This window comes from Gouania willdenowi, chromosome 3 (genome assembly GCF_900634775.1).
Source record: "Gouania willdenowi chromosome 3, fGouWil2.1, whole genome shotgun sequence".
Taxonomy (NCBI): Eukaryota; Metazoa; Chordata; class Actinopteri; order Blenniiformes; family Gobiesocidae; genus Gouania; species Gouania willdenowi.
The window spans coordinates 43,343,808-43,364,668 of NC_041046.1; the positions used below are offsets into that span (position 1 = coordinate 43,343,808).

At 35.9% G+C, this 20,861-nt stretch overlaps 2 protein-coding genes across 3 annotated transcripts; one reads left to right on the forward strand and one right to left on the reverse strand.

Annotated features, from left to right (window-relative positions):
* Nucleotides 1–1,634: 1,634 nt before the first annotated feature.
* arl14ep (ADP-ribosylation factor-like 14 effector protein) lies at nucleotides 1,635–7,750 on the forward strand. Of its 2 annotated transcripts, none has more exons than XM_028473001.1 (5): nucleotides 1,635–1,806; nucleotides 2,772–2,967; nucleotides 3,944–4,072; nucleotides 4,367–4,407; nucleotides 7,428–7,750. In XM_028473001.1, exons 1-5 carry the CDS (start codon nucleotides 1,736–1,738, stop codon nucleotides 7,654–7,656), a joined length of 666 nt encoding a protein of 221 aa, XP_028328802.1. In that variant the 5' UTR covers nucleotides 1,635–1,735; the 3' UTR covers nucleotides 7,657–7,750. The 2 variants fall into 2 exon arrangements, with proteins under 2 accessions (XP_028328802.1, XP_028328811.1); XM_028473010.1 differs by lacking the exon at nucleotides 7,428–7,750 and adding an exon at nucleotides 5,712–6,883.
* Nucleotides 7,751–11,081: 3,331 nt separating this feature from the next.
* On the reverse strand, nucleotides 11,082–20,851 carry LOC114480845 (gonadotropin subunit beta-1-like). The gene is made up of 5 exons (XM_028475272.1): nucleotides 20,587–20,851; nucleotides 20,341–20,430; nucleotides 13,918–14,152; nucleotides 13,002–13,228; nucleotides 11,082–11,325 (listed from the first exon to the last, which is right to left on the reverse strand). Exons 4-5 carry the CDS (start codon nucleotides 13,173–13,175, stop codon nucleotides 11,098–11,100), a joined length of 402 nt encoding a protein of 133 aa, XP_028331073.1. The 5' UTR covers nucleotides 13,176–13,228; nucleotides 13,918–14,152; nucleotides 20,341–20,430; nucleotides 20,587–20,851; the 3' UTR covers nucleotides 11,082–11,097.
* Between the last annotated feature and the right edge of the window lie 10 nt (nucleotides 20,852–20,861).

Below are 20,861 nucleotides of genomic sequence, written 5' to 3' on the forward strand. Positions count from 1 at the left end.
CTGGAGATAAAAGCATGGACCAGTTTCTCCTGATCTTTCTGAGTCATTAAACCTTTCACTCTGGAGATGTTCTTTAGGTGGTAGAAGATGTTTTTGTGATAGATTTGATCTGATGCTGAATGTCAGATCTGAGTCAATCAGAACACCAAGGTTTTTGACTTGGTCTTTAGCTTTTAAAGATCGAGACTCAAGATAATTGCTGACAGCAGTCCTCTTTTCATGGTTTCCAAAGACAATCACCTCCATCTTGTCATGGTTTAGTTGCAGGAAGTTTTCACTCATCCAGCAGTTTACTTTTTCTAAACAGTCACACAACACCTCAATGTGACCATAGTCATCTGGGTTCAGTGATAGATATAGTTGTGTGTCATCTGTGTAGCTCTGATAATCAACCTTACAGTTCTGTAAAATTTGTCTTCAAGGAAGCATATAAAGGCTAAACAGAAGAGGTCCAAGAACAGATCCCTGAGGAACCCCACAGGACATTGGTAATCTGTCAGATTCAAAGTTTACAATGATTAGAAAATAACTTTGATCCTCCAAGTAGAACTTAAACCATTGCATTACTTTTCCATTTAGCAGTTCTTTGGCAGTATTGTCCATGTTATTGTCTACATATTGTTTTCACTTTTCCTTGAAGCAAAGGTTTTTTTTAATGTCAGTAAATTTTAACATAATACATATTTGACTTGTTTGACAAGAGATAGGAAGAAGCCATTCTTCACCATTAACAAATGCAAAATCCAATAAAATAAAATAATAATTACTCTAAATGAGCAATTAAGAAACACATAACAAAAACCAAACCAGCAAACAAACAAACAAAAAAAATGACTAGAGATATAATTTTTTGTGTACTTTTCAAAAATATATCTTTTGTACATTTAAAAAAAAAAAAAAAAAAACTGCATTATATTCATACTTTGTTTAAACGTTTTATCAAAGCAGTTCCCCAAAAAAAAAACAGCCTACAAATGGAAATACACATACTTTTTAAATTGGTCCGAGCATAACGTTGTTTCGAGTTTAGTTTCTCTAAAGTTATTTTCTTTATTTGATAAATTTGGGAGGGGAAATATTTTCTTCAATTTGGTTGTAGTTTATTTTTTGTTTGTGATTTGTTTTTTGCTTTAGTGCTGTTGTCCAAACTATTACTATTAAAATATGAATAACTTGTAAATCACTATTAAAATAAAATTAATGTATATTATAATTACAATAAGTTATATATTTAAATATAATTCCATTATTATTCTTTAAAATACTCAATATCTAATATTTAATTTAATATTTTGCATTAATACATAAGAAAAAAAACAATTTTAGAATAAAATGAAATTCAATTTTTAAATATATCTAAATTAAGTTAGTTTAAAGAAATAATGAAACATATTTTAATAATGTAAAAAATTTTAATATTTTTATGTAAAAAAAGATAAATAATATGTAAATCACTAAATGATAATAACAAGAAAAAATTAATTTGATTTATATATTTAAATCAAATTTATTTAGAGAATTAAATTATATAGATTTTAATATTTTTATGTAAATGTATATTGGTGCTTAGTGCGTCGTTTGAAATGCAGTTCTTCAATCAGCCGCTAGTTGGCAGTAGATCGCAGTGAAAACACGGACTGGTTCATGAAGAAGTGTTGCAGCAAAACTGCTACATCGGTGGTTGTTGTTGGTCGCTCCCTCCATCTTAAAATCGTTTAATAATCGTTTTATAACCATGCCTGTGATCTGCGCTGCAGTGGGATGCAACAACAAGTTCGTCAAAGGCGCTGAAACCAGATTTTACAGGTGGGTTTCACTTAATACCATAGATTTAGGCCAAAAGCTTTGACTAATTTTCCGAAAACAATCGTACTGTACGACGCTGATTTGTTCGCGTTTAACGATGTTTAGGAGGCTCATTTGATTATTATGCGCTATAGAAATGCTATGAAACACAAGTGATCTGTTTATTAACGTGTTTTAAATCGAAATAGTAACACACTGCACTCATTTTTAAGTCGTTCTGCACTGATAGCTGTGACCACAGGGGGCGACATTTACCCCTCAAAATAACAATCACACCAAAATAATGGGATTCTGTAAAAAAGTAAAAGGATTTTCAACTCTGTTGGGGTTTGCCGTGATGAAAAAGTAAGTCTAACAAACATGTGTGTGTGTGTATATATATATATATATATATACACACACACACACACAAGTCTCCAACTGTATTATTTTTTAGAGTTACTTGTTATTAACAGTTTTTCTCCTCAAGAAATGACAGAATAATTATATTTGATGCATGTGCTTGATTTATTATTTGCTTTTTTATTTAATTTTTTAGTCATTTGACAAGTAGGAAAATTCAATTCTGCCTTATTCATTCAGCAGCTATACAAATAGAGGTTGTTAAACTGTGTTGGATGTGGTCAAACTCATTTTTAATACACATATTTTGGGAAAAATCTAGCTCCTAAAATCTTGATTTTATGATACGATCAAGTAATAAAGAAAGGAAAATAGATTACATGTTTCTTTGTGGACAGATATCAATTTGACAATTTAAAAATATAATCAAGCTGAGAAGAGTTTGATTATATGGGAAAAGCCAGCGTGGTCATGGACAGCTTGGGTAAACTAGGTTCAAACTGTAGGCCTGGATCTTGAAGAACTTTGATGAAATACCTCGTGTCCCCACTCCTGGTCCTGGTGATGAAATCAAAGCGATAAATGAACGGGTGACGTTAGTTTTCATCCTTTTTGTGCCACAGGTTTCCTCTCAGCAAACCCGACCTGGTCAACAAATGGGTTCAAAGCCTCGGGATGAAAGATTTCACGCCCACGGCCAACACGTGTCTGTGCTCGGAACATTTCAAGAGCGACTGCTTCCGCGATTACAATGGGAAACAGTTTCTGAGAGAGGACGCCATCCCCAGCATTTTCAATCAGGGACAGGATTCTTCAAAGGCACGGATGATACTTTTGCTCTTTTCCTCTGTTTATGCTTCTGTTTTTTTTGTCGTGGATGCTGTTTATTCATAACGGCGTTCCACAAGGCTCAGTCTTAGGACCTGTGTGGTTTTTGTTTTATTTAAATGATACATGCAGGCATTTAGGTTTCTGTTACGTTTGCTCATAATACAAACTTAAAAATCCCCAAATCTACAACAAAAAAAGTTGATTAAAAAAAACAACAAAAATACAGAAAGTGAATCTAAACACACCCAGATTGCATTTTTCTGCTGCACCGCAGACACACACGGACACTCACTTGCACTTCCTTTATTGAAAAGAAAATACACAAAACCATTCCAAAAACACACAAGATGAATACGTGAAATGACCACAAAACTACAACAAAAACACAAACAACTGTAAGAACACACAAAAATACACAAAAGTACCAGAAAAATTAACAAAACGATAATTTCAAGAACATACAACATAAATGCGTACAGCTACAACAAAAATACAAGAAACAACTGTAAGAACACACAAAACTAGAACACATAGACACCAAAGTGGAAAAATACACAAAGCAACTAAAAAACACACAAGATGAACATGTGAAACCACTGCAAAAATACAAAACTACAACAAAAACAAAAGAAACAACTGTAAGAAAATACACAAACATACAATAAAAATGAAAACACGCAAGATAAATGCGTAAAACTACAACAAAAGTACACCCCAAACCCCAAATCTACAACAAAAAGAGAAAATGAATTCATTATTTAATTATTCAGACTCTTCAGATACAGTGTTCATAAAAAGCAGAAAATAACTTTTCTGTCGTTGTGATGTGTGTTACAGGCAGAAAATCAGCCTCGTTTCTTCTCTAGACTCTTTCCTCAGTTCATGTTTATCACACACAGAGTGAGCAGACTGACTTCCAGCTGAGAGTAAATCACTAACTCGTTCCTTCCTTTCATATCCACAGATTGAGTTACGTAAACGAGGCGTCACGCTGAAGGAATCCAGCGTCACAAACCAAGTGCAGACACCTGCAGAGAGAGAGAGAGCGAGAGACACTGCTCAGCGACGAGACAACAAGAGAGGAGGGATGAGGGTGAGCTTTAGAACCTCTGCCCCTGACCTTCTATAGATCTATAGAGAATAGATCTGCTCCTAAATCCATCATGATGGCACGTTAACATTCAGCTGGAGAGATGAAAACGTTGATCGCACTGAAAGCTGGTGTTACACTTCTATTAGTGACCATGTTATTTTGTGACAGATGATGAAAATGAATGAAAAATCAAACAGCCGTCATTTGAAGTATGTTTTATTGTGAACAAACGAGTGTTCAGAACGATGTAAAGTGATTATTAAATAGTATTTAAGCTCTGATCTGTTGTTTCAGGGAGGACGAGGAAGTCGAGGTGGAAAGCAGCAGGCAGACAGGTGAGACACTCGTCATTGATGTATTACCATGGTAATATTTGTGTTAAACTTTTCTTTTGAAATTTCCACAATTATCCTGTTATTTACTATTTTATCTGCAGCCATGCAGATTTTCACCTGATACTAGTATTCCAGCGAATCCAGCTGCTGATTCTATAGGAAACAAACGTTTTGGTGATATTTTTGTGTCAATATTGAGTTTATACTGTCTACTGTAGCAAAAATGCATTAAAAGAGCAAAAATATGGCAAGAAAAAGTGGATTGGATCTGTTTACATAATTCACGTATCAAATAAAGGGATAATTCATGTTCTTGTGCAGAAAAAGGATTGATTCAACAGTTGATACTTCAAGCCTTTCTGGTCCATGGTGATCAGAGGAGAGCGCACAGCCTGCAGCGCACAACTCACTGCTCCAGCTGTTAATAATGACGTCAACGTATCAAACGCACAGTAAATCCGCCATGACCGTTCACATTGCAGTCGCGTAGCAAAAGATTGGATACATATATATCGGATTTGGGACTACATACTCAAGTGACCTGGGTCACATTTTAAAAAATCAGATTTGTTTCCTTCAGACTGCCATAAAAAGATCAGATACAGGTCGCATCGGGGCAAAAAATGGCATTTGAGCATTAAGTCCTGCAGTGTGAACGTAGCCTAAGCTCTGAGGAGAGCGGACAGTCTGCACGAGTATGTTTGAGCCTTCAGTTACTGGCGACCCCCTCCCAGTATCTCGCGATCTCAAATGTTTACTAGTAAGGGCAAAGAAAGGCTTAAACTAGTTCACTAGTTTGTGTTTCTGACATTCTTGATATAAAGGAAATATGGGTTAATAAATACTCACTGATCCAGACTCAGGATGTCACAACTTCCTGTTCTGCAGCTCTGCTCTGATTGGTCATTGCAGCTCTCTTTTATTCCCCCCCCACCCCATGGAAGATGATGCCCTCCATACAGTACATGTACTGTGTGTAGAGAGGGGGCAGGGCCTGATTATAAAGTTTAAGTGTCTGATGAGTCAGAGAGCGTCGTTAGTAGTGACTCACCTTCATATTATTGGATTTGTCGTCGCTCGTGTCTCTGGTGGATTTTTTTCCTCCTGGGAATCACTATAACATCCTCTGCGTCTCCTCAGCTGGCACGTCCTCTCTCTCCTGTCTGTAACTAACGCCACTGACTGCAGGAGGGGGCTCCTCCAATCACAGCGCATGCAGACATTAAACAAAGAAAGAAGGCGGAGCTAATGTTGAACAGGAAGGATGTTGTAACGTTACTGAGGAGAACTTACCTGTTTGTCAGGTCACCGTCGGGCGCTGGTACCGGGGGCCACGTGCACACCAACCCGTCGGCCGACAACAACGTTCCCAGGAAGCGTTTGAGGAGACGTCGTCAGATGGAGCGCATCGCCAACTTCAGATTCGTACCCGCAACTAACGCCGCGGCTACACGCCACGAGAACTGAACATTTTCTGTCTTTCAATGCTTGGTTATCTTAGCTTCACTGTGTTAGCTTCACTGTGTTAGCTTCGCTGTGCTAGCTTCGTTGTGTTAGCTTTGTCGTGTTAGCTTCACTGTGTTAGCATGTTGCCAGGGTTGAGGTCAATTACATTTTTCAGTTACAAATGCGTTTGGAATTACCAATGCTCAATGACAATTACGGTGACCAGCATTTTTTCCCAATTACAATTAAATTTCAATTATTTTGTATCCTCAGAAAGTCAATTACAATTACATTCTCAATCACTACAATTACAATGAATCACGATTACTGAGCCTGAAATAAATAACCTAATAAAAGTTAACCATCCTCTTGTGTTAGCTTCATGTTAGCATTTCTAATGCTAACAGGTCCTAAATCAGCTGTAAAATATACTAAAAACAAATATATAGTGGTTACCTCGTTAAGCCTCATAATCAATAAAAAAATAGGTTTTAATATTTTTGGTGTGGGTGTTTTTTAGTCAGTTTACCCATTGATTGAATTTTTTGATGTGGTAAAATGTGAGAAACCTTGATATGAAACATATTTGAATAATAATTTACATATGTGTAGAACTGTACATAGAACATGGTTCCCCAGTTTAGCATTAAATTATAATTGAGCCCAACCCTACATGTTCCTAACTCGTCCTTTTGTTGTGCTTAGTGTTGATTCTTTTATTTTGTGTTGCTTTTAGTGCTTTTTCTTAGTTTAATGTAAAGCATTTAAAATGAATGTTTCTTTGATGAGTTGTGCAAAACAAATAAAAACTGTTTATGTTACAAATAAAGTTGGAGAGTTAAAAAAAAAACACAGTTTGATGTGTAGAAGTGTTTGAAACGGAAGCAGAAACACAGTCAGAGCTCTATCAGGGGGCGGGGCCACAAATATTTTTTTTGTATGTTTTTCAATTATTTGTAATTTTGTGGATGGAGTTTGTGTATTTTTCTGTTATTTAGTTTGTTTTTGGAGTTATTCTGTGGGTTTTTTGAAGTCATTTTGTGTATGTCTGTAATTTTGTGTGTTTTTCATTATTTTGTGTATTATTATGTCGTGTGTTTTGGGAGTCATTTTGTGTATTTTTCTGTTGTGTTTTTTTGAGGCACTTTGTGTATTTGTATGTTATTTTGTGTGTTTTTCATTCATTGTGTTTGTTTTTGAAGTCATTTTGTATGTTTTTGGAGTCATATTGTGTGTTTTTTTTAGTCACTTTGTGAATTCTCTATCATTCTGTGTGTTTAATTGGATTTTATTTTTGGGCCAGCACAAAACTAAATCGAGGGCCGCATGTGGACCCAGGGCCACCAGTTGCCCACTTCAGGTTTAAGTGGTGACTGATTTCTTGTTGGCACAGCTCGTTGCTACGGTAACAGACTCGGGTGTTCACATCAGCTACGTCCATGTGACGTGTAGACAAAGATACACAATAATAATAACACCAACATTTTGTTTTCTTGGGATATCTGAGATTTGTTTTGGGTAAACCAACTTGATGATGTGCTTTTATTTTGAAACGTGTGTGTTGTGTGTTCCAGGCAGTCTCTGGGAGCAAAGAGCCGTGTGTACGACAGCCATGGCCGTCTGCTCTCTAACCTGAAGGATCTGTGTGACTGTCTGGACGTGGACTGCATGGGCTGCTTCTACCCCTGCACAGAGTGCGGCTCCCGGCGCTGCGGCGTGGAGTGTCGCTGTGACAGGAAGTGGCTCTACGAGCAGGTGGAAGTGGAAGGAGGGGAAATCATCTGCAACAAGTTTGCAACTTAGAGACTTTCATATGAAAAAAAAAAACCCCTCCAGGATTGTTCTCTGTGTGCTTTTACACAATATTAAACTGAAATAAACTTTATTTTATCTAAAAGTTTGGATTCATTAATTATGAGTTATTAAAAATCAGGTTTTACATTTTTATTTTATTTTTTCCATATAAAGAACATTTTTTTTTTGGTTACTTTACAAATTTAAAGAATAAATACAGCCGAAAAATGAACTAAAGTAGATGTTTTAGTGTTAAATATACATGTTGTTTTTTTATGTTTCAATATTTGTTTGTCATTTGAGCAATCATAATAAATTCTACAAATTTGGATTAATTAATAAGGTTTTGAAATCAGATTTTATATATATATTTAAATTTGACCATATAAAAATCACTTTTGTTTTGGTTACTTTACAATTTTAAAGAATAAATACAGCTTTAAAATTAGCTAAACCAGATGTTTTAGTGATAAATATACATGAAGTATTTATTATATTTCCCATCAGATATATGAACTAAAAATTTTAAACTTTTGTCTATTAATGAATTAGTATTCACATATTTTAATAATATATAATACATATTTTTCAACATTTAAAACAATATGTATTTCATTTGTCATACAAGCATCCGTAAAAAACTTTATTTTTTATCTACAAATTCAGATAAATAAGTTTAAAAAAAAAAATCAGATTATAATTTATTTATTTTTTTACCATAAAAGGACCACTTTAGTTTTGGTTAATTTACAATTTTGAAGAATAAATACAGCTGTGGAATTAGCTAAACTAGATGTTTTAGTGACAAAGTATTTGTTATATTTCCCATCAGATATTTGAACAAAAAATATAAAACTTATCTATTAATTATTCACATATTGCAATAATATAATACACATTTTTTCAACATTTAAAACAATATGTATTTTATTTGTCATTTAAGCAACTCTAATAAACTTTATTTTATCTAAAAGTTTGGATTCATTAATTATAAGGTTTTAACATTTGAGTTTATTTTTTTACATTTAAAGACCATTTTTGTTTTGCTTAATTTACAATTTTTAAAAATAAAAACAGCCGTGAAATTATATAAACTGTACATGTTTTAGTTTATTTTTCCCATCAGATATTTGAACTAAAAGCATTTAACTTTTATCAGTTAATTAACTATTTTCACATATTTTAATAACATATAATACACATATTTTATAACATTAAAAATATGTAATTTTTTTTGTTATTTAAGCAATTTGAAGCTTATTTCACAATGTTGATGTATAAGAAAAAAGCTGCAGAAATAAGTAAATATCTCATGTTTACAGTTTACAGCATCTTTTAAGGATGCTAACATTATTATTGTTACCATATTAATATTATACTTTAAAATATAAGAATAACCAGAACACGTATTGATGAGCGACTATTTGAGGTTAAAACTATTGTTTGTGTTTTATCTGCAAAGAGCAACACTTTGATTAATCGCTGACGCACAAAATATAAAATCAATCATTACATAACGAATTTCACTAAAACAGAAGCGACAACTTTCATCACAGAGGACACCAACATGTGATCGTCTGGTCTAAGGGTCACATGATCAACATTTAGAATAAAGACCAATCAGAGCTTTAACGCAGGAAACAACAAAAGCTTTGTGTGTTTTTCTTGTTGTTTTGTGTGTGTGTGTGTGTTTTTAGAGTCATTTTGTGTACTTTTCCATCAGTTTGTGTGTTTTCGAATGATTTTGTGTATTTTTTGAGTCATTTTGTGTGTTTCTGGAGTCATTTTGTGTGTTTCTGGAGTCATTTTGTGTGTTTCTGGAGTCATTTTGTGTATTCCTCTGTCATTTTCTGTGTATTTTCCCATCATGTTGTGTATTTTTCCATAATCTTGTCTGTTTATGAAGTCATTTTGTGTGTTTTTTTTTTGTCATTTTGTTTATTTTTGAAGTTTTTTTTGAGTCATTTCGTGTACTTTTTCACCACTAAGTTAGAATAAAGACCAATCAGCGCACTAACACTGGAAATAACAAAGGCTTTGTGTGTTTTTTTTTTCATTTTGTGGTAGTTTTGTGTTTTTGTTGCATTTATTATATTTATATTTAATATTTTGAACAGCTATAGTCTGAAATGAAATCACAGTCAATGTTAACGTTTTAAGAGGGTTAAATGGACTAAAGCTGTGGTGATAAATAAAGGTTAACTTCAGGGTCCTGGCTCACATGGCGCTCCATCTTTCTGCTGATACTGAGGAGAGTCTCCGATCAACGAGTGTGTCTGATTTACTGCACACACTCAGTTTTCATTTGCGGCTGTCAGAAAAGGAGGCGTGGCCTGCTTTTATTAATGGCTGACTTCCTGTGGTCAGCACGACACCCTGAAGCTCAGCAAATATTAGAGTTTAGAGGTCACTTCAGAGGTCATTCAGCCTCAGCAACAACAACTCTTCCACTCATCTGTGAAAGCATGAGTCAAAAGGTTGAAAAAAAAAACATGAACCAGCCACTGCACAGACTGTAAAAATGAAGGAGAGACTTTGTTTTCAATAAGAATGCAATAATCTGTAATCATGTATCTATTTTTTGTCTTTGTTTACTTCTTTTAGAGTCTTTAAGTAAACTTATTCTGTTTCTAGGAGTTTTTCATTCGTGTTTTGTTGTTTTAGTCTGTTTTTAGCTACTCTTAGTCATTCATTGGAACTTTTGGGTTTTTTTTAATAGCTTTTAGTTTATTGATTTCATTTAGTCATGGTTTTTTATGTCATTTTATCTTTCATTTTGTTTTATATATCGTCATAGTTTGTTTTCAGGTGCTTTTAACCTGTTTTTTGTCATTTTATTTTGTTTTTGTCCTTTTTTGTTTTTAGTCTTATTTTTGATTCTATTTTTTATATTTTTTTGCTTGTCTAGTTTGTCTTAGTTTCTGTTTTTAACTCATTGTGTCAGTTTGTATTTGGTCTGTTTTTTTTTTTTTTTTCTTTCAACGTCCTTTTAATCTCTTTAAGTAAGTTTATTTTATTTTTTAAATAATTGTAGTCTGTGTTTGTCATTTTATTTTACTTTTTTGTCCTTAGTTTGTTTTTACTTTTTTGTTTGGATTTAGTCATTTTATTCCCTGTTTTTTTGTCCTTTATGTAGCCACATAAGTAAGTTTTTTTGGTTTTGTTTCTTTGTTGAAAATGTTGCAATTTTGTCTGTATTTTCATATCATTTTAGTTTTTTATAGTCTTTATTCTGATTTACGGTACCTTTGGTCTGTTTTAATCATTTTCATCTGTATCTGAGTCTGAAACTACACAATCACATTATACAATCTGTGGTTATGTGTGTTTTTAAGTCCCTTATTTGGTCCTTTTTACCTGTTTTTGTGATATTTATAATGCAGATTTATTGGTTGGAGGCCTTCGTTGGTTAAATATGGACAAAAACCAATGGGTGTGAATGAAAGGTGTTTATTGTCCAAACTGAGTCAGATAGATGAGTGAAGGGCAGCTGGGCATGTCTCCAGGGAAAGGTCCACAGTACGTGTTCCCAGGGTTACACACCGTACACTCACACTTCCTGGCCACGGGGTAGGTGACGGCCAGCGGGCACCCGTCGATAAACGCCACCTCATAGAACCAGTCACCATTACAGCTATTCTGTTTGTCCCACACTCTGGAGCTCAGCAACACGGAGTCCTGGACAGTACCCCCAAAAACACAGATAGGTTAGTGTGTGTGTGTGTGTGTGTGTGTGTGTGTGTGTGTGTGTGTGTGTGTGTGTGTGTGTGTGTGTGTGTGTGTGTGTGTGTGTGTGTGTGTGCGCGTGTGTGCGTGTGTGTGTGTGTTTGTGTGCGTGCGTGTGTGTGTGCGTGTGTGTGTGTTTGTAAGGGTCAAATATAATTGTAATTGCATAATTGGTAATTAATCAAAATCATGACATCATTATAAATATAATCGTAATTGAAAATATCTGTTGCTGATCGTAATTTTGAATTGTAAATGTGTTCAGATAATTGACTCTGTAATTTAACTTTGCATTAACATTCTATGACAATTGTCAATTACAATTTAATTAATGGCAAACCTGTCACACAATGTTAATAGTTATTAAAATATGTTTCATATCAAGTTTACCTGTCACTTCTTTACCTTTTAAAAATATATATAAATCTCAGGGTCTAGTGACATAAAAAAAAGCTCCGACGCCCACACCAAAAATATTAATACCAATATTGTCATTGATTAGGAAGCCTAACAAGGTAACCAATTAATAGATGAGAAACTAATTAGATGATAGGTAATATTTTTTACTTTATTTTACAGCTGATTTAAGACATGGGTCAAACTGACATGCTAGCATTAGAGATGCTAACAGAAAGCTAACACAAGGGGAAGGCTATGCTTAATAAGGGTTATTTATTAAAGGCTCAGTAATTGTTGATTAATTGTAATTGAACTATAGTAATTGAGAAAATAATTAGGGCCTGAGCACAACGGTGCATAGGACCCTACTGTAATGCAACTTGTTTTTATTATTATTATTATTATTATTATTATTATTATTATTTTATTTACAGCAAAATAATCACATTTTTGAGGGCCTAAACACGTTCACAAACTCATGAATATTCATACGCAAATCAAGAATGGCAAACAATTTGATATTTTGGGGGAATTTCACATGTGAATGGCAAAATGACTCAATGGCGCCCCCTTGAATATTGTATTGGCTCCCAGCTTGGACTGATGACATCATCACTGTAGAGCTTCTGCAAAATTCTGACATCATCACTCTTTACAGTGATGATGTCAGAATTCTTCAGTATACTGAAGAACTATTACTTCAGTAAATACTGTTTTCTTTCTACCAAAAACACACATTCTCAAATATTACACAATGTAACCTTATTGTCTAATAGTTTACATCTGTTTTACACCCACACAGAAACAAATCAAGCACCTCCAGTTATGGTTTAACCCAACCGTCATTCATAGTCATAGCGCCACCTATTGGTAAAAGGAAATCATAGACATTGCATTTGCACAGAAAATTGCGGGAAATTTTGTGATATAATCCTTAAAAATGGTAAATACATCTCAACACTTTAACATTTTTGCCACACCCTGACATGCAACACACCTCAATGGGAGCTACTTCCCGACATGTGTGTGGTCCCGTTCATCGCAGCTTGCAGATTTAATTGTAATCGACTTTCAGGGGGTAAATAACCATTGTAATTTTAATTGTAAATGCAAAAAAATGCTGGTCAGTGTAATCGTAATGAAATTTAATCAAACATGAATAATTAAAGATGTGATTGTAATTGAAAAATGTAATTGACCCCCACCCAAAGTGTGTGTGTGTTTCTCACCTGGTGGTAACACTGTCCCACACACACCGTGGTCACCACAGACTTGGTGAGGCCGCAGCTCTCCACTGGTATGCTGACGTTGGTGGGTTGACAGCCGAAGCTGCAGCCGTGCATCATCATCGCACCCCCCAGGGACAGCATCGTCACCATGACAACCAGCAGCATCCTCAGCATCAGGACCAACAGGGCGACCACGGCTGCTTTATCAGAGCCTGACACAGATTCCTCTGAGATTCAACAGATTTATATATTTTTTATTCAATCAGTTATTATTGATTAGAATTCATGTTTTTTATTATTATTTTTTTTATTTATATTTTAAAATGTTTTTTTTTTACAATATGTTATTTTAATATTTCTTCTAACTGCTTTTATATATTTGACTGTTTTTTCCTACTCAATGTTGTTTTACTCATTTAAGTTTTGTTTTTTTTACTCACTCAATTATTATCTTTTTTAAATAATAATATTTATATCATATAAACTATTACAATTAATTCCAATATAATTATTCTTACATTTTATTATAATATTTATAATAATATAAATATAGGATAAATGTGACATGAGCCACATGCAGCCCTCAGTCTAATTGCACAAAATGACTTCAAAAACACGCACGCAAAAAAAACAAAACCTCAGCAAAAATAAAGAAGAATAATGAACAATATTGAAAAATGATTTTAAAAACACAATGTGAAATATGTTATAATCACTGCTCATGTATGTTTTTATTTGTTTTTGTTTTCAGCATAAATATCTAATGTATTCTATAAAGAACACTGTTATTTCGTAGATACAGACTCAGATCCATCACATGAGGAATTATGATGACGACTAATCATCTATTGATTGACTTTAACAGACGTCTGATTGGATCCTAATGGGACGTTAGGTGGTGAAATGAAGCGTTTACCTGATGATGTTCTGCTGTCTTCAGCGATGGTGGGTTCGTCTGCAGCCCCTTCTCTTTGCGCTGCTTAAATGCTGTTCTCTGTAAATCCTTTTAAGCCTTTCAGCCTTGACTTCAGATCTTTGTCTTTTCTCAGATGGACGGAGAAGCTCGTGGCTCAAGGCCTTTCCTCCCACGCTGGAGCACAGGCTTCCCAGGTATACTCATCATCATGTTTGGGTTCCTACAAGGGAAAAGGCTCAGGGATGGAAAATTAAAGACATTAATTAATTAAAGTTGTCATCCAACAGCTTTTAGTGTCAGAAGAAAAAAAAGATGCACAGAGAAGTTCAGCCTCAAACAAAGCTTTTGGTTTTTTGAGCGTCTGCTAAATGAAATTGTGATCTTGTAATCTCCGTTGTCCTCTCATATCCTCTATTGTCATCTCTTTTATTTTTCTGTCTTGACAGAAGTCTGTAATAATGTCATAGATGCTGAGGCTCCAATCAAAACTCAGGGAAAACCAAACAAACAGAAACACCTTGGAGGAAGACTGAGATGTTGTAGAAAAGTTTAGCGTAAATGGAGAACAACAAAGCAGCTAAATCCATCAACGTGTTGCCTTGACACAATATCTTCAAACTTCTTTAAAACTGTTGTAAAGTCAATAGTGACTGATTTTTGTCATTCCAGTCAGGCACTGAGAAGGAGATTTTTAATCATTTTATTGTTGATGTAATGTTTTTACTGGTGATTTTAAAATTCTTTTTGATTTGTAAACTGTTTCAATATTATTTGTTACACTTTTTAATTATGTGAATCCTTGTGTGTAAAATGCCTTGTTCAATTATTTATTCTCATCCTCATATTGTCCTTTCCTGCTGTATCTTCTTTTCTCCGACCTTGTCCTTTCTTATCTCATCTTGTCTTGGTTTTGCTTGTCTCGTCCTATCCTAACCTATCTGGTCTTATGTTGTCTTCTCTACTGTCCTATTGTTTCCTATATTGTTTTATGTTGTCATGTCTTGTCCAACCTTATCCTATGTTGTCCAGTGTTGACTTGTCACATTTTGTCTTTCGACTTCTCTTGTCTTGCATCATCTATCTTTCCTTGAACTGTCTTGGCTTATCTTGTCTTGTGTACTTGTATTGTCCTCCCTTGTCTTGCCTTATGCTGTCTTTTTTTTGTGTCTTATTCTACGTTGTCTTGCAATGCCCTGTCTTCTTTAATGTTGTCTTGTCTTGCCTTATCTTCTCTTGGTTTTGCTTGTCTTGTCTTATCCTAACCTATCTGGTCTTTTCTTGTCCTATTGTTTCCTATATTTTTTATGCTGTCTTGTCTTGTCCAACCCTATCCTATGTTGCCTAATGCCAAATTTTGTTTTGTCTTTTGACTTGTGAATCATCCTATCTTGTCTTGTCTTCTTGAACTGTAGTGTCTTATCTTGTCTTGCGTTGTCTTGTTTTAATTCTCTTTTTTTCTTTTCATGCCCTTGTCTTGCCTTGTCCTATCTTATCCTTTGTTGTCTTATGCTGTCTTTTCTTGTCTTCTTCTACATTGTCTTGTAATGTCCAGTCTTCTTAAATAGCCATGGTTTTTTTTAATTTGGAATTATTTTTTCAGAATCAAATCATTTGAAATTAAAGTGTTCTGCTTTGTGTTTGTGTGGAAATAGAAATTCCCAAATTGAGGTCTACATAGACAACCGGTTTCCGCGTTAGGTCTGGAGGTTGGGAAGGCTCTGATTGGACCGGGGGTGAACTAAATTAACTTTTATTCTGCTTTGAAGAAGAATTAAAGCACCCATGTAAACATGGCCAGTGTTGTCTTGTCCTTCACAAAGTTGTCTTCTCGTTTAGTTTTGTCTTGTCTTTTCTTCTCTTTTTTTCTCTTTCATTGTCCTATATTATCCTTTGTTGTCTTAGTCCATCTTTTCTTGTCTTATTTTACATTGTCTTGTCTGGCAATGTTCAGTCTTCTTTAATGTTATCTTGTCTTTTTCTACATTGCCCTCTTTTGTTTTGCCTTGTTCTATATTATCCTTTGTTGTCTTATGCTGTCTTTTCTTGTCTTTTCTACATTGTATTGTCCTTTCTTCTCTTGTTTTGTCTTACCTTGTCCTTTCTTAATTTATTTTGTCCTGTTTTGTCCTTTCTTCTCTTGTTTTGTCTTGTCTTGTTCTTTCTTCTCTTGTTTTTTTTATTGTCTTGTCCTGTCTTTTTGTATTCTGATGTCCTCAGATGTCTGATGAACAGGACACTTTCTGGGTTCTTTGTGACATCAGCAGGAGATACAGTAAAGCTCTGTGTTTCCTCTTGGTTTCAAACGGCTGATCCTCCTGAAGCCTCAGCAGATGTCGATGGTTCCTCTGAGAATGTCTGGGACTGGAACAACCATCTTGTCTCAATTAGAGTGAGTGCAGATTGAATCCAATGGAGTGGAGTGAACAGGCTGTAAATCCATGGCTGAGGCTGTTAAAGCTGCAGAGACACCTGCAGAAAAACCTATTATCACTGTAATCAGAGTCAGGCCCAAAGCTTTCAAAGCAATGAACCAGAGCTTCAGAATCAGCCGATCAGATCAATAACTGTCTCTGATTGGTTCTCTATTATTCACTGGAATAAGATGGCCGCATCTACAGACGGTGGAGACGCTGCTCCTCACTTGGCATCAGAGAACGACATTTTGCTACTAAACGCCAACAAAGAAATTACCAAACTACTAGAGATTTGACGCCTTTCCAACGAGCTAAAGAAGAAAGATGATTTAATCACCAAGTATACAGACACGGTCGTACCACAGTCAATAGCGCTGTCATCCTACCTCCAGAGTACTCCATGTGACATCAACACAATTCCCTGGGAGAATCCTGGTTCAAAACTGTCCGGTTCCCCACCACGCCTGCCATCGTAGGTTGAGGTTGTCGTCCGCAGAAGCGGACGACAGAAAAACATGGAAAATGGAATCCCCCCTGCTTACTCTCCACGATTGTTTTGAAGACCTCTCATTTGAAAAGGGAGACAAACTCAGTCCATTTAAGCTGACTGAAACAACCGCCAGGAAAACGCCTCCACCACTGCTTCGATTAAATTCCCACCGGTTCAAAACCTCCTCTGTGACTTTCTCACTGATCTGGTGCTGAGCACTGATAAAGCTATCATAGTAGGTGATTTTAACATTCATGTTGATGATGAAAACAACAGCCTAAATACATTATTTACCTCGCTATTAGATTCAATCGGCTTTACACAACATGTAAACAAACCAACTCAAACTTAATCATGCCCTGGGCCTTGTTCTAACATCTAGACAATATATCCTCAAAATCCTATTCTTTCAGATCACTTTTTGTTATCCTTTGAATGTAGAATATCAGCCTGCTTAATTTTTAAGAGAAGAGTACACTATAGTAGATCACTGTCTGAAAAAGCTGTAGCTAGATTTAAAGATTTAGCTCCATCACTGCTTACCTCTGATACATATGATATCTCAACAGAGAGTAGCAACCAATGTCTTACGGCACAGACAATAGATGACCTTGTCAACAGTGCAATGTTCACTGCACACAGCTCTGGATGCTGTTGCTCCTCTTAAAAAGAAGACAATATTTCATAAAAAGGTCACTCTAGAAATCTGAATTGGGTGTTCTAAAACAGGCATCAAGAAAATTAGAAAGGAAGTGGCTCTCCTCAAACATGGTAGAAGTTCATACTACCTGGAGAGTTTGTTAGCTTATAAGAAAGCTCTCCGCAAAGCTAGAACTTCCTATTATTCAACTTTAATAGAGGAAAACAAGAACAATCCTCGGTTTCTATTCAACACTGTAGCCAAAAGCCACAGCTCTGTTGAACCCTCTATTTCTGTCAGCCCCCTTCTTAAACAAAGCTTTCTGCAGCTCCTGAAATATCCCCAACATGCAGCTCTTATTTACAGAGTTTCACTCCAATTGGTCAATCTGAACTGACCTCAATAGTTAGTGCTTCTAAACCAACAACCTGTCTTTTAGATCCAATTCCAACTCCACTATTTAAAGATGTTCTTCCACTAAATAGCACTAATATGATGAACTGGATTAACACATCTTTAATAACAGGTTATTGATCACAGGCCTTTAAAACCGCTGTAATCAAACCTCTCCTTAAAAAACCTACTTGATCCAAGTGATTTGTCCAAATATAGGCCAATATAAAAACTCTAGGCTTGTCTTAAAGACATCACATTCTGGATGAGCTGTAACTTTCTCCTTCTTAACCAGGATAAATCCAAAGTGATTTTATTTGGTCCAAAACACCTCAGAGATAAATTATCAGAGCAAATAGTGTCTCTGGATGACATTACTCTGTCACCCAGCACCACAGTAAAAAACTTAGGCGTCATCTTTGATACTAACTTATCCTTAAATTCTCATATTACACAAATCACAAGGACAGCTTTCTTCCACCTCCGTAATATCTCTAAAATCAGGAATATCTTGGCCCAGAGTGATGCTGAAAAAATAATCCATGCGTTTGCTGCATCTTGACTAGATTATTGTAACTCTCTACTGTCAGGATGTCCCAATAACTCACTGAAAAGTCTCCAGTTACATCAGAATGCTGCAGCCAGATTATTAATAGGTACAAACAGGAGAGAGCATATTTCTCCAGTATTGGCCTCCTGTAAAATCTAAAATGGCTAAACTCAAAACATACTTATTCGTTAAAGCGTATACCGTATAATAGCAATAACCTAAAACTGACATGGTCACATTTGTAACGCTCACAATCACTGACCATTACACGTAATGGTCAACAGCACAGGCCATTACGTGAGACGGTTAAACTCAAAGCCTTCTTATTTGCTAAAGCATATACCGTACAATAGCGTTAACTTAAAGAGGACAGAGTCTCGTCTGTAATGATCGCTTCAATCATTATGTGCTTCCAGTACAAGACAAAGTCTCGTCTGTAGTGGAAGATGTTTGACGTTAACCTAACCACTAAAAACGAAGCCCAAAACCATGCGGGCTTACCTGCTAATAGTGTATCATGTTTTTCTGCAGTGCGTGCCTTCTCCTCGCCCTTTTCTCACTTTTCTTTTTCAGGTGTCTTGATGTTGGAGCTGGCAGTTCCTAATCATTGGTTTGGGGCTCAACTAGTCTGGGACACTGATGGTCTATCCTTCTATCCTATTCTGTTTGTCCTTCTGTTCACTAACCCAACCAGTGGAAGCAGATGTTCTCCACCTCTGAACCTGGTTCTGCTGGAGATTTCTTCCTATAAAAAATAGGGAGTTTTTTCTTCCCACTGTCGCTAAATGTTTGTTCATGTGGATCGTGTTGGATTCTTATTCTTACTATAGACTTTATATTTTGTTAAGCACACTGAGATGATTTTGTTGTAATTTGCGCTATATAAATAAAGTTGAATTGATCACTGATCACTAACTGTCTCTGATCACTGATCAGCAACAACACTTTACAGCTCTGTGCGTTCCTGCTCTTTAAGGTCACAACCACTTCTGACCCCATGTGTATTCACTCAGGTTTTACAAAAGTGGTTCATGGACATTTTACATTTAAAGGGACAAAAACAAAGGAAAACACTGCTTTTATTTTGAAGTTTGTTTTGGTTTATTTTTAACCTGAACGCCATCTATTCACATTTAGAACACTAGAGGACAGTAAGTGGTAACTTTTGTTTACAGTTTCACTGAAAAATTTGCGAAAAATATTTAATTATAATGAGATTAATAAGTTTGCACAATCTAAAGCTGTTGTAAAGATTTCCCATGGTATTGGAAATTTGTCTTTTGAGTGACTGATTTATTTTGGTTTTAGTTTTACTTTATGTACACTACCTCATGAACATTTTCGCTCTCTTTTTTTAACCGCTTTTAATCTAGGATTAATTTCATCATAGGATAAAAACTGCTAAATAGTTTCCTCACAGTCTTAATCATATGCACATGTTGGACAATTTGACTAAAACAAATACACAAAATTAGTCTGAAAACACACAAGATGACAACAAAAAACACAAGAAAAATAACGACAAAAATCACTGAATTAGTGTGTATGTCGCTGTACGTGTGTTACTTTGTGTGCATGCGCACGCGCGTGCTGCAGCACGTTGCGCAGTGACCGTCTCCATCCACTGGGGGAGGACCGCGCGCCGCACTGAGAGCGAAACACTTTCTCACCCACAGACACACACGCACGCACGCACGCGCGCACGCGCACCGGGAGGCACCCACAGAGTGAAGGTAGAGATAGAGATAGAGCACATGCACAGACTGAGGCTCGGAGCTGTGGAGGTAAACTTTGGATCTGTCACTGATGCTTCATCCTCGAGCAGCGATGCAGCATCATCTTCATCACCATCATCATCACTGACAGATCCTGTTGATCCGAAACAAGTGTGCGTCACCGCGTGCATGAGGGAACTGCGTGGATTCTAGGATTTTACCTCCGAAATCAGGACGAAGAGCAGCAGCTGCATCCTTCCTCACCTTGGCTCCTCTTCCTCCTCCTCTTCATTACCTTCCTCTTCCTCCTCCTGCACGGATTAAAGGAAGGACTGAAGATCAGCAACGTGAGTGTGAAATCTGTGCTCAACATGTGCACTAATACTGATAGTAATAATGTTATTAATAATAATAATAATAATAATAACAGGCATGTGAATAATAATGATGATGATGTAAACGCGCACCATTAAATCTTCCTCTCTCTTCCTGCAGCTCGTGTCGATCCTTCACATCGTTTCATTTCATCCATGATGGACGCGCACGGATCCTCACGCGCACGGATCACTGCTGGAATAACCACCTGATGGTCCGCGGACACACCGACAGCACACGCAGCGCACATTCAGGGATGCTGTGCGCGTGAGAGGACAAGCCGCGTGTGCGTGTGCTGCTACTAATGATGTCATAAAACTGAAATAATGGAATAATTGGTGACACGCACGCACGGAGCGCGCACGGC